The 18846-nt window shown below is 46.4% G+C and overlaps 1 protein-coding gene across 1 annotated transcript in view; it reads left to right on the top strand.

Annotated features, from left to right (window-relative positions):
- The window catches only part of ULK4 (unc-51 like kinase 4), a gene marked incomplete in the record, with an annotated part of 1752451 nt that overhangs the window by 1347344 nt on the left and 386261 nt on the right, over positions 1–18846 (top strand). The window contains 1 exon segment of the mRNA XM_030209369.1: positions 5743–5835. Within this exon segment, the coding sequence (XP_030065229.1) occupies positions 5743–5835 (93 nt within the window).

The raw sequence follows: 18846 nt of genomic DNA, 5'->3' as shown, positions 1-18846 counted from the left end.
CTAGGTGCAGGTAAAGCTGTTCCTGTCTCATCTGTTCTAGTTGCCTGCCTTGTACTACTCCAGTCCAGAGTTCCAGTACTGCTCTTCTGTGTTTCCAGTCCTGAGGTGGTCTTGCCTGCCGCTCCTCGGCAGTGGCCCATGGCTCACGAACTCCAGTCCTGCCTCGAGGACCTGACAGTATGCCAAGGCCCTCGAGAACGCGACACGCATGGATGTCTGAGCGCCTGGCTTTTACCATAAATGTAATACTGTGCATACAGAAAGTTAATGTATTCTAATTTTATGCATGGAAAACTTGTGGCTATCGAGGGGAGCATGCCAGATGCCTTCACAGAAAAGTTTTGTAGTAAGCGCTGGTTCTTGTGCACATGTCCAAAAGAAACTGGAATTGCCAGCACTTATCGGCTCCTGTTCTTCTGTGCCTAAATATGAGCCTCACACTCCATAAATCAGGTGAAATTTCTTTAATACTTTTTAGTTCAAGCTAACTGCATAGGATTTATTGGACAAGAAATTAGAAAACCACTTCAACGCATTGCCAACAATTCCATTACAGTGCAAAAACTGAACAAGCAACTTGTGATCTACCAAATCAAAAACAGAAGCCAGAAACCACAAGTCTAATAAATCATAGGATTCATTAACAGCCAAGGTTAGAATGGTTTCCATGCTGTGAGCACTCTGAAAACCTGATTGACACAGGTGAAGTATATTTTCTACAAAATTACTCAAATGAGTAGTCTGTTCTAAAACTTTATCTTGGAAACATAAGTTTGGAATTGGCCTGTAATTCTATACTTTAGAAGCATCTAAATTTGACAATTTCAGAATAAGGCAAATTATTGAATGTTTCCATTGCTCATGTACCACCTCTCCATTAAATTAGAGTTAAGCATCTGCAGCAATAGTCTGTGGTGGCCCCATAATCCAGGACAAAGGGATAAAGTCAAGAACTAGTCTGTAGATTACTCATCTGCTCTTTAGGAAGGTTACCTAACTGTAAATTTGGTTCTGATTTAAGGCTTAGAAAGGTCAATAGGCATTTTTTGAAAAGAATTACATAAATCTAACACCTTGGATTGGAATTAATCTCATAGAGCTTCAATTGATGGAACAACTGTGAGAAGAACTTTACAAATCAAGCCAGTGAGATCTGTTATCACTATTATTGACAATTCTGGAATAATAGGGGTATATTTTGCTAACTTAACCTGACCCTAGTATGATAGTATTCTCCGAGGACAAGCAGGACAGAGCATTCACACATATGGGTGATCTCACTGACAGAGTGCTGGTACTGATGCTGCCCAGTGTTCTACAATTTCTAGAAGCCTTTGACAGCCCCCCCTCCCCCCCTCCACCAGGCATGTGTGAGTGCCTTCCTGGTCTTGCAGTTTCACTTTCTCCACGGAGCTCTGAAGACATGTCTTAAATTGTGGTGACAAGTGTTTATCTCTTCAGTGATTTTTGCTTTCCTGCCTCTTGAATTTTGTGTGAGTAGCTTGTTTTGTTTCCCCTTCCATTTTTTTCTTTATTTGTCGTCCCTTTTGACTTTGTTTATTTTTTCGCAGCTCATGGCGGTTTTAGGCCTGAGCTCTTAAAAAAAAAAATCTATTTTTCATCATTGTCCCAGAAAGCTGCTAGTGGGCTTAAGTGGTACACAGACTGCACAAGGACTTTGTCTTTGAGTGACTCACATAACATGTGCCTAAAAAATGTTTGGTCCCTTACCATAGATCCTCTGATTGCTCTCTTTGTACTCAAATGCAGAAGAGAACCCAAAAAAGTAGAGAGGTCATACATGAGAGACTTCTTGGCATGCAGAAGTTCTGTCCACCGATATCAGCATTACAAGTATCAGTCCCCATGGCTTCTGGAGCCACACTGGAGATGCATCAGCATCGAGGAGGTCTCCCCCTACCTTGACTTCAGGAGCCAGTAGTGACCATCTGAGCAGAGCATCAAAGTACCCAACACTGAGGACCCACCAGGATTCCACTTCATCCTCATCAGCACCAAAGGACTTTGATACTGGGCAGTGAGCGAAGGTGAAGAAGCACCTGCTTTGAAGAGGCTTCAAATGATGAACCACAGTTCCCTTCACAAAAAACAGCATAAGTTTCACAGTATTTACATGTTTCACTTTCCTCTTCTCCATCTGGACCAAAGCAGAAAAAACTCCCTGCTCCTGTTCCTGCTCCTCAGGTGCTCCAAAGTGGCAAGGCATGCCCCCTTTGGACTCCTTCAGACACACATCTATGGCCATGTGCCCGTGGCCACATTCCACAATAGTCTCCTGCTTATACGGCATCTGCCACTGGTGACATTACAGAGATCATCTAGCAGCAGCCTGCAATAGTGCCTGCCCAATGTGCACGCTTCACATCTACCCGTTCAGCTCCACTCATTTTATAGACCTCTATCATATCTCCCCTCAGCTGCCTTTTCTCCAAGCTGAAGAGCCCTAGCCACTTTAGCCTTTCCTCATAGGGAAGTCGTCCCATCCCCTTTATCATTTTCGTCGCCCTTCTCTGCACCTTTTCTAATTCCACTATATGTTTTTTGAGATGCGGCGACCAGAATTGAACACAATGCAAATCTCGCAGCCTGTATCCAGCAACAAAAAAAAAATTGCCTTGAGGCATTGAAGAACACTGCTTTAGGGGGGTATTTATTAAGGTGCATTAAAAGTCAAACTTTTACTGCACCTTAATTTCTCACAGGAGTGACTAACCTTGGTGCCATAGGTTAATCATACCTATAATATGTGAATAACACTGCTTGCAGTTGACCTCACAAGCAAAATTATTCACACTGCCCCGGAGCATCAGGCTTCTTCTTAAAGGGGCTGGCTAAACTACTAATGCCCCTCCATCACAACCCTCTTCCTAATGCCTCCATCCATCCCCTTTCTCAATGTCTCCCTCACTCCATTCCTCCCCCATCCTTTTGATGCCTCTATCCTGATACCTCTCTGCCCTAACATCTCCTCCATGTCCCCTCCCAATGCCTCCTACCCCAGACCGTCTTTCTCATGTCCCAGAATATAAGCCCCACTCCCGATGCCCCTCTGCCCTGAAAACCTCCCATCCACATATGTACCCTCCCGTAGGCCACTCCAAGGCCTACCTTTAGTATCTAGTGGGGTGGGGTCAGGTCGGGAGTAGTTCTTAGTCACCTCTGCCCCTTGCCAGTGCCTGGTTCAGAATTATGCCAGTGAGCCCTAGTGGTAGTCTTGCTGCTGTATAAGTTGACCACTAGTAATAATAAGGCAAGACTACCACTAGGAGTTGTTGATTCCATTATAAACCCAGCACTGGCAGGGGCAAGAGTGACTACACACCAGCGATTATTAAAGGTAGACCCTGAGAGACCTATGGATGAGGGGTGCTTTTGTAGAAATGACTTCAGGATGGGGGTGGGCATCGGGTTTGGGGGCTTGTATTGAGAGGGCATCAGAAGAGGGCTCTTTAGGGCAGGGGGATGTATTAGGGGGAAAGGGGACAGCTCCCTATTTAGAGCAACAGCCCCTTTAAGATGCTCCTGGGACCATTGCAGCATAGCTTTGCAGCGTGATGCTCCTGGGACAAAAATATACTATCAGCTTTTTGCTGGCAGTAATTTTCAAGGAATGACATGGATGTTCACCACAAGCTACATTATTTGATATGCAAAATATTGAGGCATTTTGCATACACTTGCATCTCATTAACACGTTATTGCCCTTTAACACAAGTTAATAATTACCCTCCTTAGTCATATTCTATTTTCTGTCTTCTAACCTCTTCTCAACACATGATCAGCTTCTGTCCCATTGCTTTTTAATCTTCTTAGTAGTCTATCCTGAGTGACTTTTTCAAGTGCCTTCTGTAAATATAAGTACCCTGTTTTGTTTGGCTTGCTTTTTTCAATATATGTATTTAAATCTTCCAAAAATTATAATAGATTAGTTATCTAAGACTTCCCTTTGTTAGAACTCATGCAATGAAATCAGTTGCAAGAACCTATCTCACCCTCCGCTTTCCCAAATGTCGAGGCCTGATATACAAATCTTCATACTCAACGAACTTCACATACCGCTGCCCCAAGACATGGAACATATTACTGAAAGCCCTCAAATGCATGCGCAACTGCTTAACATTCTGAAAACACCTGAAAGCCCACTTCTTCAGAAATTTCTTCCACGACAATCCCACATAATCAAACTGACCACCAACTGCCTCACACTGAGTTCTAGCATAACATGGATTAAGGATAGATGTAACTATCAATGATTATGTAATATGTCTAATAGAAGTAACTTGTAAGCCACATTGAACTGACTACCTGATTGGAAAATGTGGGGTACAAATGCACAAATAGATAAATAAATTGCTAATTCAACTGCTTCTCACCTGTACTGTACTTTTCCAGACACAGGCACACACTAAGCCAACACACACCCATACAATCAAAACATACATGCATAGGAGCCAACTTTTCAATATGATTGGGGGTGCTGAATTTTTTTTTCTTTTTTACAGGTGGTGCATTCCCCCCCCCCCCGTCCCCCCTCCACCTCCCTCTGAGTTCCAGGCCCCCCTCCCTCCCAGTTCCAGTCCCTCTGAGTTCCAGGCCCCCCTCCCTCCCTTCGAGTTCCAGGCCCCCCTCCCTCCCCTCTCTCTTCTTTCCCTCCCCCTCCCTACGAGTTCCAGGGTCATCCCCCCTCCCTCCCTCTGAGTTCCAGGGTCCCCTCCCTCCCAGTTCCAGGGTCCCCCCTTCCCAGTTCCAGGGTCCCCCCTTCGAGTTCCAGGGTCCCCCCTCCCTCCCTCCAAGTTCCACAGGGTCCCCCTCCCTCCCTCCCTCCCTCCCTCCGAGTTCCACAAGGTTTCCTCGTTCCTCCCTCCCGCCCTCCTAGTTCCAGGGTAGCCCCTCCCTCCCTCTGAGTTCCAGGGTCGTCCCTCCTCTGAGTTCCAGGGTCATGGTTCCTCCTCCCTCTGAGTTCCAAGGTCGTTGTCCCTCCCTTCCTCCCTCCCTCCCTTCCAGTTCCAGGCCCCCTCCTTCTGAATTTTAAAAGTCATCTTGACTTACCTCGTTGGGGTTACGGCGGCTGGCAGCAGCGGTAAATAGCATGCAGGCTCGGCGCTTACTTCAGTTTTCCCTTCTCTCTCTCTCAGCTCTGTTCCCGCCCTCATTTCCTGTTTCCACAAGGGTGGGACCAGAGCTGAGAGAGAGAGAAAGGAAAACTGAAGTAAGCGCCGAGCCTGCATGCTTTTTACCGCTGCTTCCGGCCGCCGTAACACCGACGAGGTAAGTCAAGATGACTTTTAAAATTCGGAGGGAGGGGGCCTGGAACTGGAAGGGAGGAAGGGAGGGACGACGACCCTGGAACTCGGAGGAGGGCATGACCCTGGAACTCGGAGGGAGGGAACGAACTTCCGGTGGGTGAAATATTGGGAGTTCTCGAGCACCCACAGCACCCACAGAGTCGGCGCCTATGCATACATGCACACATAAATATGTGCACACGCACACCACATAAATACATACCCAAACTCATAACACACACATACATGCAGCACAAAGAAAACATGTACAGTACACACTCACCCCACACAAAACCTATAGGCTATAAAAGAGACATCTTGTCTAGTGATATATGGATACTGCAGAAGTGTTATGTATAACATTGTGATTTGATATGTTTCTGAATACCCACATGACAAGTTTTATACTACAGCCATTTTTCCTGTTATATTATAGATATCATCATATTCTGATAGAAGCGGATCCTGTACCTGTTTACGCACTAAAATTGTTAGCTGCCCTGACTGGGTATAGCCCAGATTTTACCAGGTAAAACTATCAAATATCTTCATCTAGGCAACAGTCTCTAATGCGTATTGTTTATATTTACTGAATTATTTCACATGAAACTTAAGTTCTTATATGGCAGTCTTTCTCAATGTTTTGTACTAACTATCTGACATAAAACATAAGTATTCTCATATCGCAAAATCTCTCTTTGGTACATTTTCAACTTTAATTTTGTTACCATTTTGTGCTTTAGTTTCACTAAAATAGTGTTCCTCTTTTTCTTACGAGTCTTAGGACCCTGTTTACTAAGGTGCGCTAACAAATTACTGCGTGCAGAAAATTAGCGCACACTAACTGTGTAGGCGACCATAGGAATATTGTGGTGCGCCTACACAGCGTATGCTGAAAACGCTAATGTATCTCTAGCGCTGCTTAGTAAACAGAACCCTTAGTCATTTCTTTATAGCAGACACAATAATACTAGAATAGTATTTGTTTACAAAGAAATATTTCTAACTTTCTCCGAGGACAAGCAGGCTGGACATCATCACGCATGGGTCGCCGTTCGCGACGGCCCAGGAGCTCCGGAATTTAAAGAAAAAACTTTAAAAGCTTCTAGAAGCAGCGCGATGGGCGCGGGGACAACGCACCGCGCATGCGCGAGTGACTTCCCGCCCGCGACGCCCGCGCGCTTCCCTCAGTTTCTTTTTCTCCGCTTCGCGAGAGAGGGTTTGTTTTTCGAGCGCTCCTTGTGTTTCTTGCCCAGGAGACGTTCTGTCGCGTTTACGCGCTCCGTTTTGTCCCCCTTTTTGCCTCTTTTATTGGTTTGTTAAAAAAAAAAAAAAAAGTCCTTATTTTCATATGTTTTTTCCCTTTTTTCTAAGTTTCCTTTCTCTTCCGATCGCGGCCGCTTCTATTTCCTTTTTTTGTGCCTTTTTCGATGGCACCATCGAGTCGTTTGATTTTTCGACCGCTATTTTTCCTCCCATGTCATCGAGGAGTCCCTGCAGCTTCAAGCGCTGTTCCCGCTGCAACCGGACCATTTCGTCAACCCGACCCTCACACTTGGTGTCTCCAGTGCCTCAGGCCCGACCATTTACCAGCTTCCTGTAAGCTTTGTAAATTAATGAAAAAAAGGACCCAGGTGGCTCGAGAGACTCAGCGCGAGAAGCTTTTTTCGGATCGGTCCGGTCCTTCGACGTCGGCATCGACATCAGTACTGAGGTCGGCGGCATTGACATCGACGTCGAGGGAAGCAGCATCGAGAGGTGAGGTAATGGCTGCTGAGAGACCACTCCACCCGTCTCGAGGCCTACTGCTATGCAGGCCCCCCAGGACCACCCTGAGTCGGACCCGGCCCTGAGGAGGCATGAGGATTCCACGTCTTTCTCATCGGTACCGAGGAGTGTCGATGACGGGTGTCGGGCGAAGGCTAAGAAGCATCGCCATTGATCTCCTTCCCATCACGGTACCGAGAGCTCCGAGGAGCCGAGGGATGCGGCACCCGAGAAGCGTCGGCACCGAGAGGACCGCTCACCCTCCATTCAGGAGGTGCCGATGTGTCGGGTGTCTAGCAGCCAGGTACCGGCTCTCGATCCTCTTCAGACTCTGGCACCGACTCCTACACCAGCCCCACAGCTTGTTCCGATGGCAACCCTCGATGAGTGTCTCTGGGCCATGCTTCCAGGCCTTCTGGAAGGGATGATGCGTCCATCTGCCTCGGTACTGGAGGTGCTTGCGCCTCAGGTACCTACTGCTGAGATGGTGTCTGGCCCATCTCCTGCGCGGAGGTCTCCACCCTCGGTACCGCTTGCGGTGCCTGAGCCGGTTGCCACCCAGGTGGACTCCCCATCGACGTCGGTGGAGTCCAGGCACGGGTTCACTTCTCGACGCCTTTCACGAGGACATCGATCCTCGAGGTCGAGGCAGGCTCGTGTTCGGGCTGCTCTTCGGGAGCTAATGTCCGATACCAAAGAGGAGCACTCATTGGGAGAGGAGGAAGACCCCAGATATTTTTCGGAGGAAGATTCTCAGGGGCTTCCATCTGATCCCACTCCACCTATTGAGGTTTGGCAATCTCCACCTGAGTGTCTCTCTTTTTCATCTTTTGTGCGGGAAATGTCTAGGGACATTCCTTTTCCCATGGAGGCTGTGGATGAGCCCAGGGCCGAGGTGTTCGAGGTCCTGGATTATCCTTCTCCACCAAAAGAGGTTGCAATGGTCCCCTTGCACAATACACTGAGGGAAGTGATGTTGCGAAATTGGTCTTGCCCTCTATCTAATTCAGTGGTCAGCAAGAAGTCCGAGTCCCAGTACAGAGTCCACGGTGAGCCTGTGATGGTGAAGGCCCAACTTCCTCACGATTCCATGGAGGTGGACTCTGCACTCAGAAAATCCAAAAGTACTAGGGACTATGCCTCGGTGCCCCCGGGCAGAGAGTCTAGGACCTTGGATTCTTTTGGGAGGCATACGTATCAGGCTGGAATGCTCGCGGCCAAAATTCAAACATACCAGCTGTACACCAGCATTCACTTACGGAACTCGATAAAGCAACTGTCTAGTTTGGTTGAAGCTCTTCCTCCCGAGCTTGTCGAACCTTTTTACCAGGTGGTCAGGCAGCAGAAGGCGTGTCGCAAATTCCTGGCCAGGGGAGCCTTTGATACTTTTGATGCTGCATCCCGGGTGGCTGCTCAGGGTATCGTGATGCGCAGACTCTGTGTCTCGGACCTGGATCAGAAGACACAGCCCCGAATGGCGGATGTTCCTTGCCGGGGGGATAATCTTTTTGGAGAGAAGGTTAAGGATATGGTTGATTCCCTCAAGAAGCACCATGATGCTATGGATTCTCTCGCCCGCCAGACGCCTTCTGCTACTACCTCCTCTTCTAGGAGGTTTTTTGGAGGGAGGAGGAGTGCTCCCTAGTCCTCTAATAGGTGTAGGTACACGCCTGCTTCCCGACAGCTGGTTCAGGCTTGCCCCCAGCAAGCTCGCTCTCGTCATCGGCGTGCGCCTCAGGCCTCTGCAGCTCCCCAGCAAAAGCAAGGGACAGGCTTTTGATTGGCTCCAGAGCAGCATAGCCGACATCAAAGTGTCTAAACCGGACGATCTACCTGCTGGAGGGAGGCTTATATTTTTTCACCAAAGGTGGCCTCTGATAACCTCCAACAGGTGGGTTCTTCAAATAGTCCGGTCCAGATACGCTCTCAATCTGGAATCGAAGCCTCCAAATTGCCCACCGGGAGCTCAATCTTTCAGTTCCCAGCACAAGCAGGTGCTTGCAGAGGAACTCTCCGCCCTTCTCAGCGCCAATGCGGTCGAGCCCGTTCCACCCGGGCAAGAAGGGCTGGGATTCTATTCCAGGTACTTGTGGAAAAGAAAACAGGGGGGATGCGTCCCATCCTAGACCTAAGGGCCCTGAACAAATATCTGGTCTGAGAAAAGTTCAGGATGCTTTCCCTGGGCACCCTTCTTCCCATGATTCAGGAAAACGATTGGCTATGCTCTCTGGACTTAAAGAACGCCTACACTCACATTTCGGTGCTTCCAGATCAGAGGAAGTATCTTCGATTTCCGCTGGGAACTCAGCATTTTCAGTACTGCGTACTGCCCTTTGGTCTCGCATCTGCGCCCAGAGTATTCACAAAGTGCTTGGCAGTTGTCGCAGCATCGCTACGCAGACTGGGAGTGCATGTGTTCCCTTATCTCGACGATTAGCTGGTAAAGAACACCTCGGAGGCAGGGGCTCTACGATCCATGCAGATTACTATTCAACTGCTCGAACTATTGGGGTTTGTCATCAACTATCCCAAGTACCATCTGATTCCCATGCAGAAATTGGAATTCAAAGGCGCTCTGTTGAACACACAGACGTCTTGAGCTTATCTTCCCCAGGCATGGACGGACAACCTTCTGGCCCTCGTGTCCTCAGCTCGAGCATTCCAACAGATCATAGCTCAGCAGATGTTGAGACTTCTGGGCCACATGGCCTCCACAGTTCATGTGACCCCCATGGCACGTCTACACATGAGATCAGCTCAGTGGACCCTAGCTTCCCAGTGGTGTCAAGCTACGGGGGATCTAGAGGATGTCATCCATCTTTCCACTGAATTTTGCAATTCCCTTCACTGGTGGACCATTTGCTCCAATCTGACCTTGGGACGCCAATTCCAAATTCCTCAGCCGCAAAAAGTGCTGACGACGGATGCATCCCTTCTGGGGTGGGGAGCTCATGTGGATGGGCTCCACACTCAAGGAGTTTGGTCCTTCCAGGATACACATCTTCAGATCAACCTCTTGGAATTGCGAGCGATCTGGAATGCCCTAAAGACTTTCAGAGATCTGCTGTCCAACCAAATTATTCTCATTCAGACAGACAATCAGGTTGCTATGTATTACACAAACAAGCAGGGGGGCAACGGATCTCGCCCTCTGTGTCAGGAAGCCATCAGAATGTGGCTTTGGGCGAGTCAGCACGGCATGCTTCTCCAGGCCACATATCTGGCAGGCGTAAACAACGCCCTGGCCGACAGGTTGAGCAGGATCATGCAACCTCACGAGTGGTCTCTGTACACGGACGTTGTCCGCAAGATCTTTCGAGCATGGGGCACCCCCTCGGTGGATCTTTTTGCCACTCAGTACAATCACAAAGTTCCTCAGTTCTGTTCCAGGCTTCAGGCCCACGACAGGCTAGCGTCAGATGCCTTTCTCCTTCATTGGGGGACGGGTCTCCTATATGCATATCCTCCCATTCCTTTAGTGGGGAAGACTGTGCTGAAACTCATGCAAGAACGCGGAACCATGATTCTGATAGCACCTTTCTGGCCTTGTCAGATTTGGTTCCCTCTTCTTCTGGACTTGTCCTCCGAAGAATCATGGAGATTGCACTGTTTTCCGACCCTCATCACTCTCACGGCCTGGATGTTGAGAGCTTAGAAGTTGCCTCTTTAGGCCTCTCAGAAGGTATCTTCCGAGTCTTGCTTGCGTCCAGGAAAGATTCCACGAAAAGGAGTTATGGTTTTAAATGGAGGAGGTTTGCCGTCTGGTGTGACAGCAAAGCCCTAGACCCTTTCTCTTGTCCTACAAGGACCCTGCTTGAGTACCTTCTACACTTATCGGAGTCTGGTCTTAAGACTAACTCAGTAAGAGTTCACCTTAGTGCAATCAGTGCTTATCATCACTGTGTAGAAGGTCAGCCTATCTCTGGACAGCCTTTAGTTGTTTATTTTATGAGAGGTTTGCTTTTGTCAAAGCCCCCTGTCAAACCTCCACCAGTGTCATGGGATCTCAGTGTTATTCTCACCCAGCTGATGAAACCTCCTTTTGAGACACTGAATTCCTGCCATCTGATGTACTTGAAGGTCATTTTCTTGGTGGCTGTTAATTCAGCTTGTAGGGTCAGTGAGCTTCAGGCCTTAGTAGTACATGCACCTTATATCAAATTTCATCACAACAGAGTAGTCCTCCGCACGCACCCTAAGTTCCTGCCCAAGCTGGTATTGGAGTTCCATCTGAACCAGTTAATTGTCTTGCCAACATTCTTTCCCCGTCCTCATACCCGCCCTGGCGAAAGCAGTTTGCAAACCTTGGACTGCAAGAGAGCATTGGCCTTTTACGTGGAGCGGACAAAGCCCTTTACACAGTCCGCCCAGTTGTTTGTTTCTTTTGATCCCAACAGGATGGGAGTTGCCATCGGAAAACGCACAATCTCCAGTTAGCTAGCAGATTGTATTTCCTTCACTTACGCCCAAGCTGGGTTGACTTTGGAGGGCCATGTCACGGCTCAAAATGTCAGAGCCATGGCTGTTTCAGTGACTCATCTAAAGTCAGCTTTTATTGAAGAGATTTGCAAGGCTGCAACGTGGTCATCAGTCCACACATTCACATCTCACTACTGCCTTCAGCAGGATGCCCGACGCAACAGTCGTTTTGGGCAGTTGGTGTTACAGAATCTGTTTGGGGTTTAGAATCCAACTCCACCCTCCTAGGCCCATTTCTATTCTGTTCCAGGCTGCACTCTCACTTAGTTGTGTTTGTTTTCAGGTCAATCTCAGTTATGTCCTCGCCATTGCAAGGCCCAATTGACCATTGTTCATTGTTTTGAGTGAGCCTGGGTGCTAGGGATACCCCATGCGTGATGATGTCCAGCCTGCTTGTCCTCGGAGAAAATGAAGATACATACCTGTAGCAGGTATTCTCCGAGGACAGCAGGCTGGACATCATCACAACTCTCCCTCCTCCCCTTTGGAGTTGTTTTTTTCTTCTTTGCTTTTTATATAACTGAGGGAAGCGCGTGGGCGTCACGGGCAGGAAGTCACTCGCGCATGCGCGGTGCGTTGTCCCCGCGCCCGTCGCACTGCTTCTAGAAGCTTTTAAAGTTTTTTCTTTAAATTCCGGAGCTCCTGGGCCGTCGCAGACGACAACCCATGCGTGATGATGTCCAGCCTGCTGTCCTCAGAGAATACCTGCTACAGGTAAGTATCTTCATTTTATCACACTGGTAGATTTTTTTTCCCCACAAATGAGGGAAAATTCACTCCCACATGTGGATGACATTGTTGTCTGCACTGAGATATAGAACATGCATATTTATGGCTTTAAATGTTTATAAGGCTTTTCTGAACATATGGTCTCCAGTGCATAGGTGAACACATTAAAAAGCCCCCTTAGCTTCTCTTTGGGCAAGATTTACCAAAAGGCGCTACCATGTTCCTTTGCACTAACATGCTCAGTAACATTTTTTATTTAATGAGATATATTTTTTTATTTTTTGTTACATTTGTACCCCGCGCTTTCCCACTCATGGCAGGCTCAATGCGGCAGGCAATGGAGGGTTAAGTGACTTGCCCAGAGTCACAAGGAGCTGCCTGTGCCGGGAATCGAACTCAGTTCCTCAGGACCAAAGTCCACCACCCTAACCACTAGGTCACTCCTCCACTCTACTTATAACCTACGTTAACTGTATTAGCATATAGTAAATCTTTATCTGCAAGGGAAATTGGATATATTTATTTATTGCATTTGTATCCCACATTTTCCCACCTATTTGCGGGTTCAGTGTGGCTTACAATACATTGTGAATGGTGGAAATACAGTTTGTTACAACTTGGTTATGGATTACATTGTGAGGAGTTATGCGAAAACAAGTCAAAGTATCGTTAAGGGAATAGAACAATGGAGAAGACAATAGAACAATGGAAGGAAATAACGGGAAACTGACAGGGCAGCTAAACAATAGTAGGAGAACATTCGGTATAACATTTTTCTGTGATTAGAGGTATAAATGTGGTGAAATTACGGGGGATGGGAAATTCAGAAGGAGTGTATTGTTGTATCACTAACAGTGTGTGTGGACTTCATGTGTTTTCATCCTTGCAGTAAATCTTATCAAAGAGATGAGTTTTCAATGATTTGCGGAAGTTGGTTAGTTCGTAGATCGCTTTCAGGTTGCGTGGCAGCGCATTCCAGAATTGCGCGCTCATATAAGAAAAGGCTGACGCGTGCAGCGTTTTGTACTTTATGCCTTTGCAATTAGGGAAGTGAAGGTTGAGGAAAGTTCGGGATGATCTTTTAGCGTTTCTGGGTGGTAGGTCTATTAAGTCAGACATGTAAGCTTACCTCTTGTGGGGAAGACTTTGCTGAAATTCAAGCAAGACCATGATTCTGATTATGCCATACTGGCCTTGGCAGACCGAGTGATCTCTTCTACATCCCAATCTTCAATCTCTGGCTCTCACAGCTTGGATGTTGAAATCATAGAATTTGCTTCCTTGGGTCTTTCAGAGGCTGTCTCCCAGGTCTTGCTGGCTTCCAAGAAAGATTCTACTAAGAGGTGTTATTCTTTCAAATGGAGGAGGTTTGTCGTCTGGTGTGAGAGCAAGGCCCTGGATCCCCTTGCTTGCCCTACACAGACCCTGCTTGAATACCTTCTTCACCTCTTTCAGTTTGGTCTAAAGACTAACTCCGTAAGGGTTCACCTCAGTGCAATTAGTGCTCGTCATCATCATGTAGAAGGTAAACCCATCTCTTGACAGCCTCTAGAGATTTGCTTTTGTCAAAGCCCCCGATTAAACATCCACCAGTGTCATGGGATCTCAATGTCGTTCTCACCCAGCTTATGAAAGGTCCTTCTGAGCCACTGACTTCCTGCCATCTGAAGTACTTGAACTAGAAGGTCGTTTTCTTGGTGGCTGTTTTTTTCAGCTCATAGAGACTGTGAGCTTCAGGCCTTAGTAGTGGATGCTCCTTATGCTAAGTTCCATCACAACCGAGTAGTCCTCTGCACGCACTGTAAGTTTCTGCCAAAGGTGATGTCGGAGTTCCATCTACTAACCACGGTCACCATCAACAGACAGGAAAGAAAGTACATAACAAACAAGGAGACAGTTGATAAAAATTATCACTACCTCAAACCCAATTGAACAACACCAACAAATACGAATTGGATACACGAATGCCAGATCGGCAATTAATAAAACCACGATACTAAGCGACTGGATTACAGCTGACCATCTCGACTTCCTACTCATTAGCGAAACTTGGATCCATGACTCCAAAGATCCAATACTTAGAGCTCTGTCCCCCAGGATACAAATTTACCCACTGGACAAGAGAAGGAAAAAGAGGAGGAGGCATAGCAATAATCTATAAATCTCAATTCACAGTCACAACAACAGCAGAATCTATTCTTCCCCAACTCGAAATAGCCTCAGTCAGAATCAACCACCCCAACTTACGTGATCACCTAAACCTAATCCTATTTTACAGACCCCCGGGCAACTGGCAAGATTCACAAATGCACTTTCTGGATTTCATATCGAACACTTGTGTTTCCACTCAGAACCTTCTCATAGCAGGAGACATCAATCTGCACCTTGAAGACACTAACTCAAGCAACGTACGCGAATACAAGGACTTCCTTCAACTATGGGAGCTCCAATGGCCAAACATACAACCCACCCATAACAAAGGACATACACTAGATATCATCACCCACAAATTCTCATCAGAACCAATTCTCACACTAACAGACATAAAATGGACTGCCACGCCATGGTCCGATCACTACAGAGCAAACCTTTCCCTCCACTGGAGAACAAAAACAAGAACAACAAACATATACAACAAGAGGCAAAATAGACCCACTAACATTTTGGCAACAATTCTACACCGACGAATGGATAACACCCACAGACTCACCCCAAAATCTCCAAGAATGGGACAACAGATGCAGAACAATTCTAGACAACATAGCACCACTTCAAACCAGAACCTCACATAGAAAAAACTCAATACCATGGTTTAATGAAGAATTGAAAGAACTAAAAACACGAGTCAGAAGATTAGAAAGAGCATGGAGCAAGAAAAAAGACGAACACACACTTAAAGACTGGAAACAATTACAAAGAAAATACAAATACACTATCAGACAAACTAAAAGGACATACTACAAAACCAAAATAGGACCAAATTACAAGGATACACACAAACTCTTCTCACTCGTAAACAATTTCCTAAATACTGCAACGGTTACCTCCAACAACACAGACACCACATCAGCAACTAACCTCGCAAACTACTTCAATGAAAAAATCATAAAACTCTGACTTATGATATCCACCAAGATAACGGACTACATAAACATCCTCGAATGTTTAGACCCAAAACCCGGGGAAAGCCCAGCAGATCGATTATGGACCAACTTCGACACGCTCTCATCAGATGAAATCTCACATTGGCTCAGAAAATACGCCAAATCACAATGCAAATTAGATATATGCCCTACCAGTCTAATAAGATCTGCACCCAAACAATTTAAAACAGACCTCACGAACCATGTAAACCACAGGTTGCAAAATGGGCTCTTTCCCATGGATAAAGGAAACATCCTACTTACCCCGCTTCCAAAAGATACTAAGAAAAGCTAAATGGACCTAACTAACTATCGCCCAGTAGCATCCATTCCGCTCATAACCAAACTCATGGAGGGTGTAGTGACGAAACAATTTACTGAATACCTAGATAAACATTCAATTCTGCATGAGTCTCAGTCAGGATTTCGGTCAAATTACAGCACCGAAACGGTTCTAGTGTCCGCAATGAACTCATTCAAACAAACAATTGCAACTGGCAACAACATACTCCTCCTGCAATTTGACATATCCAGTGCCTTTGACATGGTTGATCATGGAATACTATTGCATATACTAGAATACTTCGGAATAGGAGGTACAGTTCTCAAATGGTTCAGGGGCTTCCTGACCACAAGATCATACCTAGTAACAATGAACGTGGATAGATCACCCCCATGGACACCTGAATGTGGAGTCCCTCAAGGATCCCCCCTCTCACCAACCTTATTCAACCTAATGATGATACCTTTAGCCAAACTTATAACCAATCAAAACCTCAACCCTTACAGTACATATACGCAGATGATGTCACAATTTACATAACGTTCAAACATGATCTAAATGAAATCACCAACGAGTTCAACCAAACCTTCCACATCATGCACACCTGGGCGGATGCATTCCAACTAAAACATAACACAGAGAAAACACAGTGTCTTATACTCACCTCACAACATAACACAAAAAACTTCTCCACCATAAACACACCATACTGTGCTCTTCCTGTTTCACAAAACTTGAAAATTCTTACCATTGACCGAAACCTTACTCTCGATGCCAATGTGAAGAACACGACGAAAAAAATGTTCCACTCTATGTGGGAACTCAAAAGAGTAAAACCTCTTTTCCCGAGACACGTCTTCCGAACCCTGGTACAGTCAATGGTAATAAGCCACCTGGACTACTGCAATGCACTTGTATGCTGGCTGCAAAGAACAGACTATCGAAAAACTCCAAACAGCCCAGAACACTGCCGCCAGACTCATATTTGGAAAAACTAAATATGAAAGGGCAGAACCCCTAAGAGAGAAACTTCACTGGCTCCCACTTAAGGAACGCATTGCGTTCAAGATCTGCACGATTGTACACAAAATCATTCATGCAGATGCCCCAATCTGCATGCTAAACCTTGTGGATCTACCTCCCAGAAACGCCACAAAATCATCCCGCAAATTTCTCAATCTACACTTCCCCAGCTGTAAAGGACTAAAATACAAGCTGATGTTTGCTACTACCTTCTCTTACAGGAGTACGCAGTTATGGAATGCATTACCCACAGACCTGAAAACAATTGAAGAAATAACTAACTTTTGCAAATCTCTGAAGACATATTTCTTCAATAAGGCTTACAAAGAGAACCCACAACCCTAACAAACTACCTCACCGATCCTTCCAGCTATGACAATCTACCTTCTAAACTTACCCACCCTATCACGTCCTTCTTCTTCCCCTTACTTAATCTTTACACATCACTAATTGTATCTGATATCCTGGAATGACAGCATCATAACCAAACTATGTAAGCCACATTGAGCCTGCAAATAGTTGGGAAAATGTGGGATACAAATGCAATAAATAAATAAATAAATAAAATCTAAACCAGTCGATTGTCTTGCCAACATTCTTTCTCCATTCACATGCCCATCCTGGTGAGAGTACCTTGCAGACCTTGGACTGCAAGAGAGCATTGGTCTATTACATGGAGTGAACCATGCCCCACAGACAGTCCGCCCAGCTTTTTATTTCTTTTGATCCCAACAGGATGGGGATCACCATCAGGAAACAACCATCTGTAATTGGCTGGCAGATTGCATTTCCTTCACTTATGCCAAGGTTGTGCTTACCCTAGAAGGTCATGTCATGGCTCATAATGTCTGAGCCATGGCTGCATTGGTAGTCCACTTGTGGTCAGACTTTATTGAGGAAATTTGCAAGGCTGCGACATGGTCTTCAGACCACACATTCACATCTCATAAGAATATAAGATTAGCCCATTGTGGGTCAGACCAATGGTCTATCTAGCCCAGTGTCCTGTTTTCCAAGCAGTGGCCAAGCCAGGTCACAAATACCTGGCAGAAACCCAAATCGTGTCAACACTCCATACTATAAATCCTAAGGGCAAGCAGTTGCTTCCCATGTCTGTCTCAATAGCAAACTATGGACTTTTCCTCCAGGAATTTGTCCAAACCTTTTTTAAACCCAGATACGCTAACCGCTGTTACCACCTCCTCCAGCAAAGAATTCCAGAGCTTAACTATTCGTTGAGTGAAAACATATTTGCTCCTATTTGTTTTAAAAGTATTTCCATGTAACTTCCTCGAGTGTCCCCTAGTCTTTGTACTTTTTGAACGTTTAAAAAATCATTTTACTTCTTCTCGTTCTACACCACTCAGGATTTTGTGGACCACTGTTTTAATTTATGTCTTAGCTATTTATCCTTTAGCTGTCTTTAGGATGCTGTACGATAGCTCTCATCAGAACATGCTGGATCCTGGCTGATTCCTCCAAATGCTAGATCAGTCATTGGGGCACCACAGCAAACCGTTTAGAATCACTTTATACCTAGGGACCAGTGAGGCACCAGGGCCTAGGAGCTTAACTCAAAACAGGGGGTCTACTGCCTTTTTTGGATATAGGGTTTTGTTGAGACACGCAGAATGAAATATGTTTTCTTTTACAACTAATAAAAAAGGCCAGCTTCTGTTTTAAAGGAAACGGGCGCTAGCAAGATTTTCCTCGGAGTGTGTATGTTTGAGAGAGTGTGTGTGAGAGTGACTGTGTGAGAGAGAGTGAATGTGTGAGTGTGTGTGTGTGTGTGACAGAGAGAGAGTGAGACTGGGTGTGAGAGTGACTGTGTGAGAGAGAGTGAATGTGCGAGAGTGACTGTGTGTGAGACAGAGAGAGAGTGAGACTGGGTGTGAGTGTGTGTGTGAGAATGAGAGTATGTGCCAGGGTCCCCCCTCCCTCCCTAGGGTTACCATTTTGTGTCCTCTGAAAAAGAGGACACATGTCACGCCCCTACCCCACCCCCACCACGCCTCATGCCACGCCCCCCGCCACGCCCCCGCCACGCCCCTTCAGGTCGGGTTCCGCCCCTACCCCCCCCCCCCGTCGCATAGTCCCCTCCCCCCATCACATACCC

The sequence above is a fragment of the Microcaecilia unicolor genome, chromosome 1 (assembly GCF_901765095.1).
Source record: "Microcaecilia unicolor chromosome 1, aMicUni1.1, whole genome shotgun sequence".
NCBI classification, from domain to species: domain Eukaryota; kingdom Metazoa; phylum Chordata; class Amphibia; order Gymnophiona; family Siphonopidae; genus Microcaecilia; species Microcaecilia unicolor.
Note: the sequence above shows the minus strand (reverse complement) of the source record. Positions and strands in the feature narration are given on the sequence as shown.